The 18,053-nt window shown below is 39.6% G+C and overlaps 1 protein-coding gene across 2 annotated transcripts in view; it reads left to right on the top strand.

Annotated features, from left to right (window-relative positions):
• LOC140368159 (rap1 GTPase-activating protein 2-like) overlaps nt 1-18,053 on the top strand; it is a 168,625-nt gene that overhangs the window by 27,508 nt on the left and 123,064 nt on the right. For both annotated transcript variants that reach the window (XM_072455101.1, XM_072455112.1), the window contains exon 2: nt 3,667-3,702. In XM_072455101.1, coding sequence (XP_072311202.1) covers nt 3,667-3,702 — 36 coding nt within the window. The remainder of the gene's footprint in view (nt 1-3,666; nt 3,703-18,053) is intronic.

Below are 18,053 nucleotides of genomic sequence, written 5' to 3'. Positions count from 1 at the left end.
CCTCATCCCCCACCGCCCCACCCGAGCTCTCCGATCCTCCTCCTCTCTCACCCTGACTGCACCAACATCCCGACTCAAAAGTTTTGGCGACAGAGCATTCTCCCGAACAGCACCCCGACTCTGGAACTCCCTCCCCCAACCTGTCCGCCACTCTCCCTCACTCACAACATTCAAATCCCGCCTAAAAACATACCTCTTCACCCAAGCCTATGACCTCCCCTACCCCTAGCCTCCTCTACCCCATTGCCTACACTTCTACCCCCTGTTACATCCCCATCTTTTTCTCTCTACTTCTTCTGTCTTGTTCATTTTATCTGTATATTAATGTGTTCTGTACGTGTTGTCCCTCCTGTCTGTAAATACCCCCCTTTTTTATTATGTTCAGCGTCTTTGGGTCACTGAAAAGCGCTATATAAATAAAAGTTATTATTATTATTATTATTTACCACTACTACCTCTTTTTTTTCAAAAAGGAGGGTAGTAACCCAGTCGAGGAGCATAACTACTATTACAACTGCTACTACTACTACTACTACTACTACTACTACTACTACTACTACTACTACTTATGTCTACTTTTCATCAATAAAAATGCTCTTTTGTTTCATATAAATGCATACATTTACACAAACTGACCTAAAATACACATAAAACATATAATATAACTCGCATAAGAACCTTTTTTCACTTATTTTTAAATTTATTTTTCAGATTTATAACAAAAGAATAAACACAGACAAACAAAACAAGACCAGAGAGAAAAGTAGTTAAAAAAAAAAAAGAAGAAGAGAGAAACAGTCAAATGTCACTGTCAAATTTGTCCATTTTCAAATTAAATCAAATGTCAGCGTTTCCAGTATGATCTTGATCCAGTCTTTGTGCATTGTGTGTTGTGAGGGCCTTTTCTGCTGCCACCAGGAGGATGCACCAGAGATTGCTGCAGATTGTGTCCCGAGACCCAAATACACCGTCCCAAAAACCAGTGGGATGGTGATGTCATAAATGGTTGATCTCAGTCCAATACTCGCATAACGACCTTTTCATGTTTTTGTTTTGGAAAACTATATCGCCGCCTCGGTCAATTCAATCGCTGAGATCAGATTAGTCGTTGATGTTGTTGTGTCGGCCATTTCCTGTCTTGGACGCGGGCAATTCCCATGATGCATCGGTGCAGAAGGTGCCAGTGAGTGCATTTATCTATCCCAGGATATATACGCTGACACACTCCTGATGTTCCAGCACTTAGCCACGTCCCACCGGGCTGACGGTCAGACACACTCTGCTGAGAGCAACGAATTACATCATGGCACAAATTCAAGCTGTTTTCAAAGAAGAATCGCTTAGAATGGCTGATACTGATCCGTCCTGACATCGGGGGGGCACAGTAACTAAACATACTCCAGACGCAGTGCAAGTACTTCAAACTAATGTTACCCAAGTACAAAGTGGTGCAAGAAGTACACAGGGAAACTACTGCGGTACTCAAGAAAGCGTTTCATCTGACCGTATTCTCTGGACATAATATCAGTTTAATTAAGTAAATGGGATGTAAAATAATGAACAAAATGTGGTATTTTCCAAAAACAGACCTCAAAATATACATCTTCAACCTTGATGCTGTGACGGCATCAAGGCAAACACTTCTCACTACAACGTTTGACAAAATAAGATACAGTATGTTGTAAGTGAGGATGGACGTTACCAAACTAATATTCAAAAATAAGAATCATATCTGCAGTTCAAACGTTCGAATCCTTTAATATTGTCAACGTAAACAAATTGTCACCTGCTTTATTCACAGTGGCAAGAAGAACCAAAGCATTAACTCAAATAATGCAAAATGTACTGTATTGTAACACGTTTCTCCTCAGGTTGTTGTAGTTATTCATGGGTTTCAGCTTTCTGTTTTTTACAACATTTCAAAGACCATTCAAAATATGTGGTAAATTATACATCAATAGTCTTAATTTCACATTATTCTTAAAGGTGAAACTGCTGCCAGGTTTACTCGGATGGAAACAGGAACAAGGAAAGCGTAAACATACCGTAAATGAGGTTGCCAGGTGATTTTGTTTATTTTACCACGAGAAGCTGATAAGAGATCCGACACAACAAAGACATGTGCTTTTAATAAAAAAATAAAAAAGCAACAAAAAGCCTTTTTGACGCACTTCGTCTGATATGATACGACGACATTCAAATCACATGAAAAACAAACAGTGTTTTTTACCATTAGCTGTGCCAAACGTGCGCCGGTCCAAGTCTCCATGCAAAACACAGTCATTTGAATTCAAGATAGCCAAAACAAGTGTAAAACAAGCTTTGCACTGTAGAGTGTAGAAACAAACAAAACAGTAATAGTTTACAGGGTTTCTTTCATTGCAACGATAACGGTTTAAATGTCCTATGTATATATTTAGCGGTTGGTCTATTTTTTAAACTGCTGTTGGAACATTTACTTTACGCTTAGGGTGACCTTGGACTTTTTCTTTATTTATTCCATTTTGTCCACCATCTTATACACGAAAACTCTCTGCTTAATACGTTGTACACAAACATAAAGCTGTAATCCTCTTATTTCCAGTCAAACCAATCTTTCTGGGAAGCATCAGGGTCAGTTTGTACTCCAAACACAAGTGGTAAATCACCCTCAAATAAAATGCACTTTTGCTGTATCCTAGTCCCTAAAACTAATTTTGAGTGAATTTATCTTCAGTTTTTAAACGAGAAGTGTCAAAACCCAATAAACTAGTGTCAAGCAGACCCTTCCTCCAGATCTCAGGCGGGATCTAAACTCTGAATTCCTCTGTGCAGAGCTTGTTTCTACTTATAATTAGAGTAAAACAGACATAAGAGTCCAAAACTAGAGTCTCAGCTTCACAAAGGCTCCAGCCGAGTGTTTGTGCTCCAGAGGTTAAGGAACAGTTTCTGGCGTTTTTGAGATAAATAGACGTTGGGCCTTCTTTGTGTGTGTCAAACAACTTGTGTTATAATCTTTTGTCATTGTTTGGACATTTAAAAGTATCATTAGCTTCGCACTGGCGGCGGCGGCTATGGTGATTATAGACAGAATGAACGAAGCGTGAACGAACAGTGTCAAAACTGGTCTGAGCAGCTTTTCGTTGTCCATGACCAACTTCAGGCGGTGTTTCCGAGACGGGGACTGTACCTACTATTTCACCTATTTTTGCAGCCACCATCACCTCAACATCGCTTTGTACATCGTAGACCGGGGGTGGGCAATTATTTTCCTCCGAGGGCCATATTCTAATCCAGGCAGGTCGAGGGCCGGCCCGCGATCATTAGTGTGAAGAAAAAAAAATCTAAAAAATTAAATATAAAATAAAAATATCACTTTTCTGTCAAAATAGGCTATTGAATCTATTATTTAATTAATTTCATGTAATCTCTATTAAGGATACAAGTGCAGACAGATGCCTAAGGGTAAAAAAGTTTTATTTGAATTTTTTTAAATATTACTTGGCATCTTTGGCCGGATTATAAAGACAAATTTATGTAGCCCGTGTAGTTTGCCCAACCATGTCGTAGACTCTGTACGAACTGAATTTTACGCTTTATTTTCAATGGAGAGATGACGGGATACAACAAATGTACGGCTAAAATGTAAAAAAGTATGTTATAATAATTTATCCTCTCTGTTTTTAGGATCGACAAGGCGTCTGTAACGGCCATCAAATCCAGGTAAGGCCCATTTGAATGAAGTCTTGGTGTTATTGATCTGAGGTTGAAAGACTCTGATCTATAAGTCTTTTTGTGACATATCTGTGTGTCCTGGTAGAGCTGAAGTTCTCTCGCGCTCACCAGATGTTTATTGGTTGTCTGGGGAACGAGTCTTCTGTTATGCTGCTACCACAGCTCGGAGCTCTCTTCAATCTGAGCTGAGGTTGAGTGAGCTGGAGTCACTGAGGGGTTTTCGATCCATTTTAAAATATTAAATCGGATGAAAATGTAGTTTTTTAACATTTTTACACTGTGCTTCTTGTTTAGTGTAAATGGGTAAAGGTTTTAATACGGAGTGCTGCAAATTTGGCTCTTTGGCCGAGGTCACCCTTGACAATGGTTATATTGTTTTGAGTAAACCAGGACTAAACCAGAGCTAAAGCCAGACTTAACCCAAACTAAATCAAGACTAAACCAAGACTAAAGCGGGACAAAGCCAGACTTAACATAGACAAACCAGAATCAGGACAAAAGGATTATTAAGAAAGGACTAAACCTGGTCCCATGCTGAATGAGGACTAAACCAGGACTAAACCAGGGATAAACCCAGACTAAATCAATACTAAACCAGAACTTAATCAGAACTAAACAACTACAAGGGAAGGATTTAACCAGGGCTGAACCAGGACTGACCTTTGAGCAGGGGTTCTGAGATATAAGGCTGAACCCAGACTAAATCTGAACTACATCAGGACTAAACCAAGACTAACCCAGTGAAAACCAAGATTAAAAAACAAAACAAAAAAACAAGACTAAGCCGGACTCAAAAGGGTAATCCAGGAACAAACCTACACTTAACCATGTCTGACTAAACCCAGACTTAATCAAGATGAAACAAAGACTAGATCAATACTAAATAAAACTAAACCCAGACTAAACCAGGTGTAAAAGCGAGTACTAAGCCCCCAGACAAAACCAGGTCTAAATGAAGACTAAACCGAGATTAAACCCAGACTAAACCAGGTGTCTAAACGAGGACTAAACCGCCAGGTCTAAATGAAGACTAAACCAAGGCTAAACCACTCCCAAACAAGAACATAACCCAGACTAAACCACATCTAAATGAGGCCTAAACCCAGACCAAGCCAAACAAATGCTGTCAGAATTGCGTTTAAAAAAAAGTCCAAGTCATTATTCGAGCATCATGCAGTTTCCGACCGAGCGGCGAACTTTCCGCAGAAGCCAGCGTCAGTATCGAGCGGGTGACATTTTGAGGTCCTTGTGGAGCCTGTGGTTTGTCTCATTGTGGAGCTGTGGGCCTGAACCTCCTCTGGCTCTGGCCTTTACTCACCCACATGAAAATACAGCTGCCTCCTGCTCCAAAATAAAACAGTTCACCCGCAGGGACGACCAAAGAGAAGCCTGTTATACACCCAGCACTTATGTAACAGGTTATGGAGGGAATGCAGAATCAGGGGAATAATTGCATTTTATTCTATGTTCTCCTTGGATTTGTGTATCATACTTTTCCCACCTTATTCCTGGGGTTCATCACAACAATCTACAAGTCAATAATATTTCATACAGACATTAAACTGTAGACTTTTGTTGTAGTAAAGAGTTAGAAATGTGATAAATAGGATAATATGTCTCTTGTCCTTCTTCTAACTACACCACCACATCACATATGAATACCAAAATGTCCCAAGTTTTAGATGTTAGTTGTTGTTGTTGTTGTTGTTGTTGTTGTTGTTGTTGTAATAATGATAGTGTAGTTGAGAAATTAGCATAAGCAGCAAAAAGCAGCTTTACTCAGTTATGGCATTTGCTGTATTTATTGGTTTGTTTTGTTAGTTATTGAGAACTTTCCCGGACAGATTCTGGTCTTCCTCCTTTAGCTTCTTGTTTTGTGTCTGCTCGGGTCACACCTCGGAGTGTGTTTTTTGTAAACAAACCTTTGGCTCTGGCGAGGGGGTCGTTGTTTAACCAGACGCTCGCCTGTTCAGTTGCTCCTCCAACCAGGGCTGTTGTCCTGCCCTTAAGCAAGGCACTTCACCCACCTCGTCAGTGTATGAATATGGGGTGCCAGTGTGTGATTGGTCAGCCCCAGGGCACCTGTGGCCGTGTTAAGGAATGACTTACAAATCTCCTACTGTTCTTACTGCACCTGAAGAAGCTCGTCAAACGTCTTATACAGTTGGCAATGCAGCATTTATTTTATTCATTGTTATTTTATTCATAGTAATTTAACATTATCTGTTTATTTATTCATTCATTATTTTTAGTTGTTTTACTTATTCAGTTTCACTATTTTTGTTGTACTTTTTACTTTTTGTTTTACTTATTTTAACTTCATTTTATTCTATTTTATGGTTCAATTATGGTGTTAAGTTGTTGATTGTATTTAGCTATGTGCAGCACTTTTTGTTGCTTTTGTGTTAGAAATAAACTGGATTGGAATGCGGGGGGCGAGTTCTGGTGTGGGTGAAAACGCTAGTTTCCCCCATTTTTAAGACGTTTCCTGGAAAATGTTGTGTAGTTGAAGCATGTGTTGAGTCGCAGTTGAGTGTTGTTGTTGTTGTGGTTGTTGTTGTGGTGGTGGTGGTGGTACTTTTAATGGCGGTTGGCAGCCAATTGAAAATGTGCATTAACCGCCACCTACTGTAGTTGTACGTCTTCTAAGTGTATGTGTATGTCTAAGTATGTGTTTTAAGCTATACCATAAAAAAAAGGAGAGAGAGCAAAGGAAAGAGAGAAGGAGAGAAAAATGAACAGAGAGGAGATTAAGGTTGTTGACATGGCTTTACCTCAGTTAACAAATTGTTCTGTTAAAAATGTTAAAATGCAGCATGCAGCGCTAGCATCGTTGTAGCGTTCAGCCCGCAGCTAATGTTAACATTCTTAGATTTTTTTTTTAAACAAATTTGAGCCGTTGGACTTCTTTGTTCTTTCTCTGTGTCTACATTTGGTCCAATGAATATATGAAGTGCATGTTTGTTTTGTAGTCGCTGAACAGTGAGGGACAGAGCAGCTCTTCTAGATTGAAATGAATGGCCTGGATCTTTGTGCAATGCAATGTTAATTCAAGTCACTATTAATATTTACTCGGGTGACAGCAACACGCTTCTCAACCGCATCATTCCTTCTACCGTATAACATTACTGCAGATTTATTTCAAATGTTTGCCCAGGTTGTGCAGAGATACAGACTTCCCCCTCCCCAGACACTTTTTCTAGCCCTCCCGAGTAAATCTCCTTTGTCCTGCCCATCTGCTTGCAGATAAATATTCATTACGTGTGCCTTCTATTTGACTTTTTAGTGACTTGAAACCGATATGTCTGGTGTTGCATACAAACCAAAACCTTGGGAGAACCAACAGAATACTTTTACTGATTCAGTGTCAAGACCCTGGATTTGAAATGTGACACACGGTCAGTCAGGGAGAAAATTCCAGTGTTGCAACACAGATTAGGTACAGAAACAGATTAGAAACAAAAGTAGAATGATAAAAACTTCCATATATATTTTTTTTCTTAAATCTGTATAAATATATTTAAATCTAGTATAAATGTAAATACAAATAATATAAAGATGTACAGTACGTGGCTGTTATATGGACAGAAAATATTTCACCAGTGAGTGCTCTCCAGAGCGGACAGAGTGTCCTGCAGGGGGCGACACTCATGGTCCAGCATAGATGTGAATCTAGCCAGGACCCTCCTGTCCCCCACCTCCTGCACCGAGTCCAGAGCACAGCCCAGGACGGAGCTGGACTTCTTGATGACTTTGTCCAGCTTCTTCCTCTCCCTCTCTGTGATGCTGCTGCTCCAGCAGGCCACACCGTACAGGAGGGCTGATGCCACCACAGAGTCATAGAAGGTCTTCAGGAGTGGCCCTGTCACTCCAAAGGGTGAAGAGAAAGGGCACAAGGACAGTGCCCTGGGGCGCCCCCACACTGCAGGTCTGAGGTTCAGACACACAGTCATGTTATGTTTAAGGATGCAGAGCCAATTTATCCTGGTTTGGTTGTGGTTTGAGCCCAGTTCAGTCTTCATGTAGGTGTGATTTGGTTCTAGGTCCTGATCCTGGTTTTGTCTTGTCTAGTCCAGGTTTAGCTTTACTCGTTGATTCTGCAGCCATCCGCCGTTTGTCTGTCCTTTTTGTGATTATTTTCTTTCTTTTTTACTTGCCAGCCGGCATCTCTCAATATTATGTCAGTCCAACAGAAATGTGTTTACACATGTCTTAGACCTATTAGTTGTAGTTTAATTATCAGGCAAATGGAAAATGTCTATTAAATGACTCACTTAAGTGCTTTATTTTCTTTTTATTTTAAGTCAGCTCTTTTTGTAGCATTTTATTTATGTATTATTATTATTATTATTATTATCGATAAACGCTGCATTAAAATGTTGTATATCTTCAAAACTAACGTACATATATAATGCCCATCTCTAACATACAAACCACAAAAAACCTGCGTACAGACATTTAAATACACTTTTAAATTTGAATTTATTTTCACATCTTTAAATGCCCTATTTGATCTCCCTCGAACCTCAGCCTCCTGCACATATAAAAAACTAAAAATCAAGTTAAAATGACTTGAATTCAGAACATTCATTAGTTTATGTGTTTTATTAGTTTAGATGTTTTTACTTAATGTACCTAGGTTAAAGTTTAAAGATGTTTCTGACTTCTTTCAACATACATGAGAAGAAATATGTCAAGCCACGTAATTTTGCCAATGGGCTAAGAATATTTGACTTTTTATTTATTATAGTATCATTATTATCATTATATATGACATTAAATGTTTTGAAAACCAATGAAATATTCCACGTCACACGAACATTTAAATCGAACCTGGTCAAATCTGCTCAAATTTAGATTATAATTCTGAATTCAGGTCATTTCAGGCGAGGCCAGATGACACATTTTTTGCGATGTGTTCGTGTTCAAACCGACTCAATCCGGACGTTGTCTCTGCCAATGTGATGCCACCCACTGCCACCACCCACTGCCACCACCCACTGCCACCACCCACTGCCACCACCCACTGCCACCACCCACTGCCACCACCCACTGCCACCACCCACTGCCACCACCCACTGCCACCACCCACTGCCACCACCCACTGCCACCACCCACTGTCACCACCCACTGCCACCACCCACTGCCACCACCCACTGCCACCACCCACTCCCACCACCCACTGCCACCACCCACTCCCACCACCCACTCCCACCACCCACTCCCACCACCCACTCCCCACTTGAACATCACCATCTTCCACCTGCCCCGCCTGCCCTTTTCCACCTTCAACAAACCAGACCATACACAAATCATGAGCCCTTTTGAGTGTGCACTTGAATACTTGTCCCCTTGTCTTCTTCCTCTTGCACAACCTCTCCTCGCCTCTTTCCGTGTGTTTGTTTTCAGGTGCAAACATAAACCCTCCGGATCAATCGCAGACATCCCGGGTCATGCAAAGCAGCGTTCGGACACAAAGCCGCAGGTGTCATTAGGCGTCTTTTGTGGCGAGCGCCTGAATATGAATGAGGTGTCGTGACTGGAGCTGGGGGCGCGTGCAGGGGCGTGTGCGTGAGGGCGTGCTCGTGAGGGCGTGTGCGTGAGGGCGTGTGCGTGAGGGCGTGCTCGTGAGGGCGTGTGCGTGAGGGCGTGTGCGCAAGGGCGTGTGCGTGAGGGCGTGCTCGTGAGGGCGTGTGCGTGAGGGCGTGTGCGCAAAGGCGTGTGCGTGAGGGTGTGTGCGCGAGGGCGTGTGCGCGAGGGCGGGTGTGTGAGGGGGTCTTTGATCCAGATGCAGATGTAAAGGGGCAGAGTTAAAAGGGGCAGTGGAGATGGCACTGAAGGAGCAGATGGTTGCACGTTTAAGATTAAAGTGCGTACGGCTTTCTAATTTTGACTTTATTTAGTGCATTTATTTATAGTTGTTGGTATTTGTGGAGAAAACATTGAAAAATCTGTGTAAAACGACATGAAGTGACATCACACAAGCATCTTGTATCACACTAGGGATACTCATTCAAGTTTATGCACAATTTACACAAAAGAAACTACTTTTTTGACACTCTAAACATTTAAATAACAAAATGAAGGTGGTTTTACGTATTTTTATTTGTCAAATAAATACAAAAATGTGACATTTGTTGGGTTTTTGCCCAGTGGTTGCTGGGTCATTTCCTAATGTGATGTCATCAATTACAAACAGGAGGTGAAATTATAAACCTAAAAAATGAGCTATTATGTGATAACATTTTCAGTTCAAAATATATAACCTAACTGCATTTTAGTTCAATGAGTAATCCAACCTGTCAGAGGCACTTTAAGATACGTTTAAAATGATTATGTTAATACCTTAATGTTATTACAAAGCAGAGGATTAGCTAAACAAATTAAACGGTACTAAAATCCAAAGGTAGAATGTAATTTGTTCCATTGGCGTTAAGTATTACGGCCTAAAAGTTGAAAAAGGGGGCAAATAACATAAGACTGCTCTTCTTTTTGCTCTTTTTGTTCAATTCTGGTAACTGTATGTCACTGATCATATCTTTATATATGTTATGAAATAAATAAATACATGAATAAACTATAAGAAGCTTCAAAAACATCTGATAAAATAAACTTACAGTGTAACGATTTATTTATTAATCGTTGGTGCATGTCAGTGAACACACGTTAATAACCCTATAAACAAGCTAGATTGTTGCCGTGGATTAGTTTCCATTCGATTTGTCCTGCTTTGTGGTTGTACTAAGATGTCTGTATGATTCTGTTTGATAACGATGCTTATGATAACTTTGAAGTGTATAAAACCCATATTAATTATCCGTGCTTTTGACTTTTTTATGAAATGTAAACAGACTGTGCCACAGGAAATTATGCTGTACTTTAATGAGGTTATTCTAATGGAAGAATTGGACCATAAACTATAAATAAACACGGACACTGAAGGTCGGGTGGGTGAAGTGTTACCCCCAAGTACACAACGCCGCTTGATGAAGTAATTCAGTCGTTTTCAGGGTGTTGTGGTGGTAGTTGATGATGATAATGACATAGAACCTTATGATGATAGTCAAGTGGTTCGAGTATAAATATATTCAGTTAGCTAAGACTGGAATGTCCGAATATTTTGTGTGTTTCTCAGACTCGATGCAGCAGATTGACAGAAAAGGGACTAAAAATTGAATTAGAAGTGCAAATACTAATACAACAATACTATAAACGTCAGAAAAATGCATTCTGTTATTGTTTTTTTTTACTAAAGTCAGCAGTTATTTGTGATCGTCTCCTCAACTTAAGATACCAGACCACCTATGCTAAAACCACAGAATAAAAGATACAGATAAAATACATGTTAACGGTCATATTTCGCCTGAAGTCTAATTTAATAAAGATGAGCGTGCTGTGCCAGACCTCTCATAATCACTGTCTCAAAGTATAATTAGTCATAAATTACACTAAAACTGTAATCAACGTGATCTTGCATTTGGCTGCTGTTCTACATATAACTGACCTTAGCTTGGCCGCGGCGCAGTCAAGAAGCGATGTATTATGTTTTACCTCTGGATCGGTGCGCTGGCTTGACTTTTCATCACATTGTTTTGCATCTTAAGCCCGGGCGATCCATCATTTCCGAGCGTATTATAAACCAGATGTGGATTTTCTGCATGAACGCTGATGTCTTTATAACGTCCCACACGTCAGGAGCCGAGCTGATGACTTAATCATAAGCATCGTCGCTTAGTCTTTCGCCGATGCCTCCGCTGAACGTAAACAGTGATAAGAAGCACACCGAGATGCAGTAAAGAGAACGGCAGCTACAGATATAAAGTCATGGGGTCAACTCCCAGGTCGAGTGCAAACACCAACCAAAACACACACTTCCACAAGAGCCTAATCCTCCAATAAAGTAGCAGTGGTGGTAGTACTAGTAGCAGCAGTAGTTACAGTAGTAATAGCTGTGGTAGTAGTAGTAGAAGTAGCAGTAGTAGTAGTTTTAGCAGCAGTAGCAGTAGTAGTAGTAGTAGTTTTATCAGCAGTAGCAGTAGTAGTAGTAGTAGTAGTTTTAGCAGCAGTAGTAGTAGTTTCAGCAGCAGTAGCAGTAGTAGTAGTAGTAGTTTTAGCAGCAGTAGTAGTAGTTTTATCAGCAGTAGCAGTAGTAGTAGTTTTAGCAGCAGTAGCAGTAGTAGTAGTTTTAGCAGCAGTAGCAGTAGCAGTAGTAGTAGTTTTAGCAGCAGTAGCAGTAGTAGTTTTAGCAGCAGTAGCAGTAGTAGTATTTTTTGCAGCAGTATCAGTAATATTAGATATAATAATAGTAGTAGATAAGATAACCTTTATTTGTCCCACAATGGGGAAATTCCAGTGTTGCAAAGCAGATTAGATACAGAAACACACTAGGCACAGAAGCACAATAATAAAGTAGTTGTAATAGTAGTAGCTGTAATAGTAATTGCTGTAATTGTAGTAGTATTCTATAATTAAATACATTTTCAAAGTGTTCTTCCCAACACTGCTGGTTCCTTGTAGTATTAGTAACTGTAGTGGTTGTTGTGTTCACTTTAACATCATTATGTGTGTTATTACAGTGCTATTACAGTGTTATTACAGTGTTATTACAGCAGTAGAATCGAAAAAACGTTCTTACATCTTTAAATCAGTGCTTGCTTTCATTCCTCTGCAATAACGTCATTTTGTTTATATCGTCTATTTGTGGCGACACGACAGCTTTTGCTCGTGCTGATTCAGTTGAACCTTTTTGCCGTCTTTTTCTTTCTTTCTTTCTTTCTTTCTTTCTTTCTTCATCTCATTTCTGCTCCTGCTCGCTCGCCCTCTCCATCACAAAGAGTCCCATCTCATTAATAAACTGCATAATAAAAGCGTGTGCGTGGACGGGCAAACACATGCATCTGTTTTAGTGTTTTTGTCTCGTGTCGAGTGGTTGCCGGGGCTAAACGAGTGCGTCGGGAGCAGCACAGACGACACAGGGAGAGGAGCTGATAAGACCATGCCGCGCAAATGGTAAGAAAACTCATTAACTCTGCGAATCTAAGTGTTTCCGTCGTTCAAATCGTGTGCATTTTGTCATATTTCATAACTGATTTATGTTTAACTGTAGGCGGCTTCTTTTCGATTAGATCTCGACGTTTTTGGTTTGCACTTTGAAGTAGCGTTACGTAACTTCTGGGCGATATTTGACACGATTGACTCCATGAATGTCATCGCTTAGCCGGGAATGTTCCCCAGTACGGCATTAAACATATCTATCGTGCGTTTTATTTGATTTTTTCTTCAATTACGGGTGTTTTTATTGCTAAAATTGACCTTGAAAAACAGCCACTCTTACTTGTTCCACAGATCTGACCTGGCACCAACTTTCCTGTTTCCGCGGAGATAGATTGTTTAATGCCATAGAGTCTCGCCTTGGTAAAAAAAACAAATTTGAGTTAATTAATTTGCACGCTCCTTAAACGCAGCTGTTCCCCACATCTGCAGTACCTTTATCGACCCGCGGACTTCACTTTGAGAACTTTACATTTAATTGAATTTATCAATTGGCCATTTTCGGAGTGTCCTGAGCAAACCTCTCGCAATGTTATGTCATAATGTTGTATTGGATGGTGCGTCGCGGCATCTTTTTCGAAAATACCGAACAGGAACCTGCGGCAGAACGCTATGCCCGATGTTTTTGTGTTCTTTTTCTGTACAAAAATGAAATACCAAGAAAAGTCACATAGAGCGCCTTGAACCTCACATGCTGCGCGTTTACATTTGACTTGGGTGCAATTTAATGGATTATAATAGATTCCTGACAGATTTAAGATTGGTAATTTTATGGCATTTGTGTTTAATTAAATTGACCTTGTTTTATTATTGTGCGGTAAGAAATTCAGAGGAAAAGGAGAGAGGTTTATAGTCTTTACTGGTTTGCTTTGCTAAATTGTGCTTTTAATTTGAGCTGTTCACGCTCAACACTAGTTATACGCGCAAACATGTGTTGTCTATAGCAACCTTTAACTCATCATAGCTTAAATTAGAAGTAGTAACAGTTTATTCAGCTTTACTTTTTGAAATATTTTTGCCTACGTCTGCTGATTGCACCGTCAATCTCCATTTCCTGTTATTGTTATCCAATACTATTTTACTACTGGACACCACGCACGTAAAAAAGTTTTATTTTAGCTTTGTTTATGTCATTTATTTTACGTACAGGAGCATTCGTTAAAGAAAACATTGAAGAGATGCTTTGTACCAGACGCTCAGGGCTAATTTCCACTTGTTTATTCTCATATTTCTGATGTTACTTCGTTGTTATTATAAAAACACGACCTCCTTGTTCTGTTTAGTCGTCTCCGCCTGCTTTTCCAGAGCGGTGTTCCTTCAGACGCACCCGGTTTTTAATCCTGTAAACCGCAGATTGCTCCTGACACAAAGTCGTAAAACAGATTGTTATTGACTGTCGCTTCAGGATGTTTGACCTCGGTTAATTTCAGCTCCTTTTTGGTTCAAAGACAAACAACAGACACAGTGTTAATCATGATGTCTCAGAGGAGAAACGTAGAATCTCATCAATATCGGATGAGTTCGGATCGCCAAAAGAAACGTGGCAAAGAGACCATTTTAGAGATGGATGGAGTTGTTTTAAAACTCACTGTACTTCCAAATTCCTGCAGTTCGAACTCAAAATCGACTAACTACCAGGCACGTGTCACCGAGTGTTTATGATGATGAGATAATGATGATTAGATCTAATTATCTGATCATTCTAGTTACCAAACACACTCAAACATGGGAGAAAAACATGTCGTGGAGCTTGGAATTAATCATCAACAAGACCAGAATGATGCATTATTCAGTTACGTTTACTACTGAAGTAATGCGCATATATAATGAGAAATGACAAAATTAAAGGGCGTATGACAGGTTTTTACGATTTTCTTATTTTGACTGTATCTGGTGTATTTATACTTGTTGTACATTTACATTATAGTTTTAAACCAATCGAGAAGGTGTTTGTAGAGAAAATGTTGAAAAAGCTGAAGAAAATGACAGGAAGTGACATCACACTCATTCCAGTCAAAGTTTATGCATAAATTACACAAATAAACAACTTTTTTGACTCTCTTAACATTATTCAAATAAATAAAGACGCTCTCACTTATTTTTATTTGTCAAATAAAAAGAATTGTGACCTTAAATGCGTTTTTTGCCCTAGGGTAATTTCCTAGTGTGACTTCATCAATTACAAACAGGAAGTGAAATTATAAACCTAAAAAAAAGGCTTTTCTGTGATAACATTTTTATAATTTTTAGCAAAAATCGAACTGCATTTTAGTTATGAGTCGTACGACCTGTAGGGAGCACTTTAAATTGTGCTTCTATTCGTTTTCGGACGCCATTTTTACTATAAGTGTCACAATACTCGTCTTACGTGAGAGAAAGTTTGATTCTTCTTCCTGTTGTGAGTTTGTCAGTTTCCTTTCACCTCTTTGATTCTTAATTTAACTTCTTGTATAAATAACGACTATAAGAACATGTTTTACGTGCGGGACAAAACTGATAAAACCGCTGTGTTGCCCCACGCCATCTTTCATTTATTTTCAAATTTCAAAAACAGAACTCTTCTTCACAGGCAATTCACATGCGCAAAACGACAAGACAGCAGCAGTGCGCCCCCAACTGTCCGAATCATGTATCCCATTTCCTGTTTCTTTTCTAAATCGATATATATACATAATCATGTGTACATATTGCAACTGCTTTAAAAAAAACAACACACAAATGAATTATTATGAAATGTTTATTAATCACGCAAACATATTGACCGTATAAACAGCGAGCGCGTCTTAAAGTGACACAAACTCACTGCATGTTGACAATACCACGCGATTATACCATTTTCACTCGTTTTACACGTTAAGATTTGTGCCTGATTCAACGCGTCGTCATCCAAGTTACATTTGCTTTAAAAATCATAAATCCGCCGTTACGTCCAGGCGATTATGAGTCATTCTTGGCCCGCTTTGAACTCCTTCTTGTGTAATATTATTTTGACGACACTACACCTCTGAACAAGAGCACTTTTTAAAATTATAGTAGCATATTCTGATCACGTTTGACAGATTTGTGTTCCTATCGTGTCCTGCAGACATTGTTTTGACTCTACTCTGGGTTTATTTGATTATTAGTATTATTGTAATTGCTTTTCTTTACGACAATGTCAATGGGAGAAGACAATGTGATAATCTAACACCTTTCTTTCTTTCTTTGTTACCTCTCCTCGCTCACAGTCCCGTTTCCCCGGCTGCTTTTACCGTCTCAAACCGCGTCCCCTCTTTATTACCTCTCACACACTTCCTTATTACTATATTGTTCACAAGCTCTCACTTTCACCTCCTCGGTTACCGCTAACACGCAGCGTTCTCTTCTCATGTGAACAATCGAAATGGGCTTGAAGTGCATTGGCAGAGATTAGCCCATTGTGCAAAAAGGCGAGATAAGACGTCGCTTCTCGTCTTATCTCGGCCCACTTTTGGGGACAGGTGTAAATGTCATCTGTCGGCCGGCATTGCGCAAAGAGCAAACCGGATCCGGCTATTTTTGGGAGTCTGGCATTTCGCCGATCTCCTGGTGCTGCGGGTGCGGTTGGAGTATATTGCGCCGGTGGTGAGTTGCGAGCGCCAGAGCAAACAAGAAGGTTAAGGTTTAATGTGTTCTGCGTCAGTGGAGCTTATTAAAGCGACAGGTGGAGCGGCGTAACACGCGGCGGTGATTCGTTTTCCTGTCAACGTTAACTCCGAGTGATGACGGCGCACGGCACCTTTGCAGTGGGTAAAAAAGAAGATGCAGAGTGGGAATCTGTGGGTAAAAAGAGAAAATGCAGAGGAGAGTCAGTTGGTAAAAAAGAAGATGCAGAGGAGAGTCAGTGGGTAAAAAAGAAAATGCAGAGGAGAGTCAATGGGTAAAAAAGAAGATGCAGAGGAGAGTCAGTGGGTAAAAAAGAAAATGCAGAGGAGTCAGTGGGTAAAAAAGAAAATGCAGAGGAGAGTCAGTGGGTAAAAAAGAAGATACAGAGGAGAATCAGTGGGTAAAAAAGAAGATGCAGAGAATAATTGGTGGGTAAAAAAGAAAATGCAGAGGAGAATCAGTAGGTAAAAAGAAGATGCAAATGAGAATCAGTGGCTAAAAAATATGATGCAGATGTAAATCAGTGGGTAAAAAAGAAGATACATAGGATAATGAGTGGGTAAAAAAGAAGATGCGGATGAGAATCAGTGGTTAAAAAGAAGACGCAGATGATAATCAATGGGTAAAAAAGAAGACGCAGATGATAATCAATGGGTAAAAAAGAAAATGCGAATGAGAATCAGTGGGTAAAAAAGAAGATGCTGTTGAGTCTCTGATGTGTTGAGTAAAGGTTCTGGTTTTCCCACTGTGAGTAGGTCTTCAGACAGTGTTGGGAAGTGACTAAATACATATACATAATATGTATATGTATATTAATTCAGAATTTTGAGTAGTATTCTGGTGCATTTACTCTTTTATTTGGTGGTGTTCAGATCACTGTTACTTTACCAAAATCAGAGGAACACATTGTGGTATCTGATCACGAAATTTAGGCTTTGAACTGCACTAAATTAGAGAGAAAAACAGGAAACGCTGCACTTATAGCGAGTAAATGTGCCATTTTCCCCCCTCTTATTAGTGATAAAGGTTCTCTTATCATTTCAATAGACGCAGAGCAAATGGTGAAACAAAAACAAAGTCTATTTTAACCTCATGTCATGTTTTCACGCCATAATATTCAGAGTACACACCTTTGATAAGACAAAGTAACAGAATACGTGTCCACAACATTTGCGTTTCTTGCACAGCTCCTTCAGATACGATTTAGTTTTTCTCAGCGTGGCCTCCGAATACCAGATTTAGTTTGTTTTATTTAATGCGTCGTCCTTCAAACTACATTGACTTAAAATTGTAAATCAGATGTTGTACCCAGAGTAGAAGTACTTTATTTTGGACCACTAGGTTATATTTCTACTTGAAAAACGTTATTTCGAAGTGATTTTGTCTATATATTCTCTTTCCGCCTATGATAATAACATTACATCTATTTGCAGTAATTGTCTGTGGGATGTAATGCACAGGGTAAATTGTCCTTATGATTATGTCCTTATCGTTAGGTCAAAAAGGAGACACGTTATCCACTTCACCAGCCACTCACTCGGCTCTACAATCATTCTTGTTCATCAGAAAAGCAGATGTAACGTTGTCATTTCTCATGTTTTATTGCGATTCCGTTTTGTGGAACATTTATTTTGTAATGTGAATAAACCAGGTCTTGCTGGTGA

Source organism: Eucyclogobius newberryi, unplaced genomic scaffold (assembly GCF_026437365.1).
Source record: "Eucyclogobius newberryi isolate DKJ021-1_F unplaced genomic scaffold, fEucNew1.0.hap1 SCAF_10, whole genome shotgun sequence".
NCBI classification, from domain to species: Eukaryota; Metazoa; Chordata; class Actinopteri; order Gobiiformes; family Gobiidae; genus Eucyclogobius; species Eucyclogobius newberryi.
Note: the sequence above shows the minus strand (reverse complement) of the source record. Positions and strands in the feature narration are given on the sequence as shown.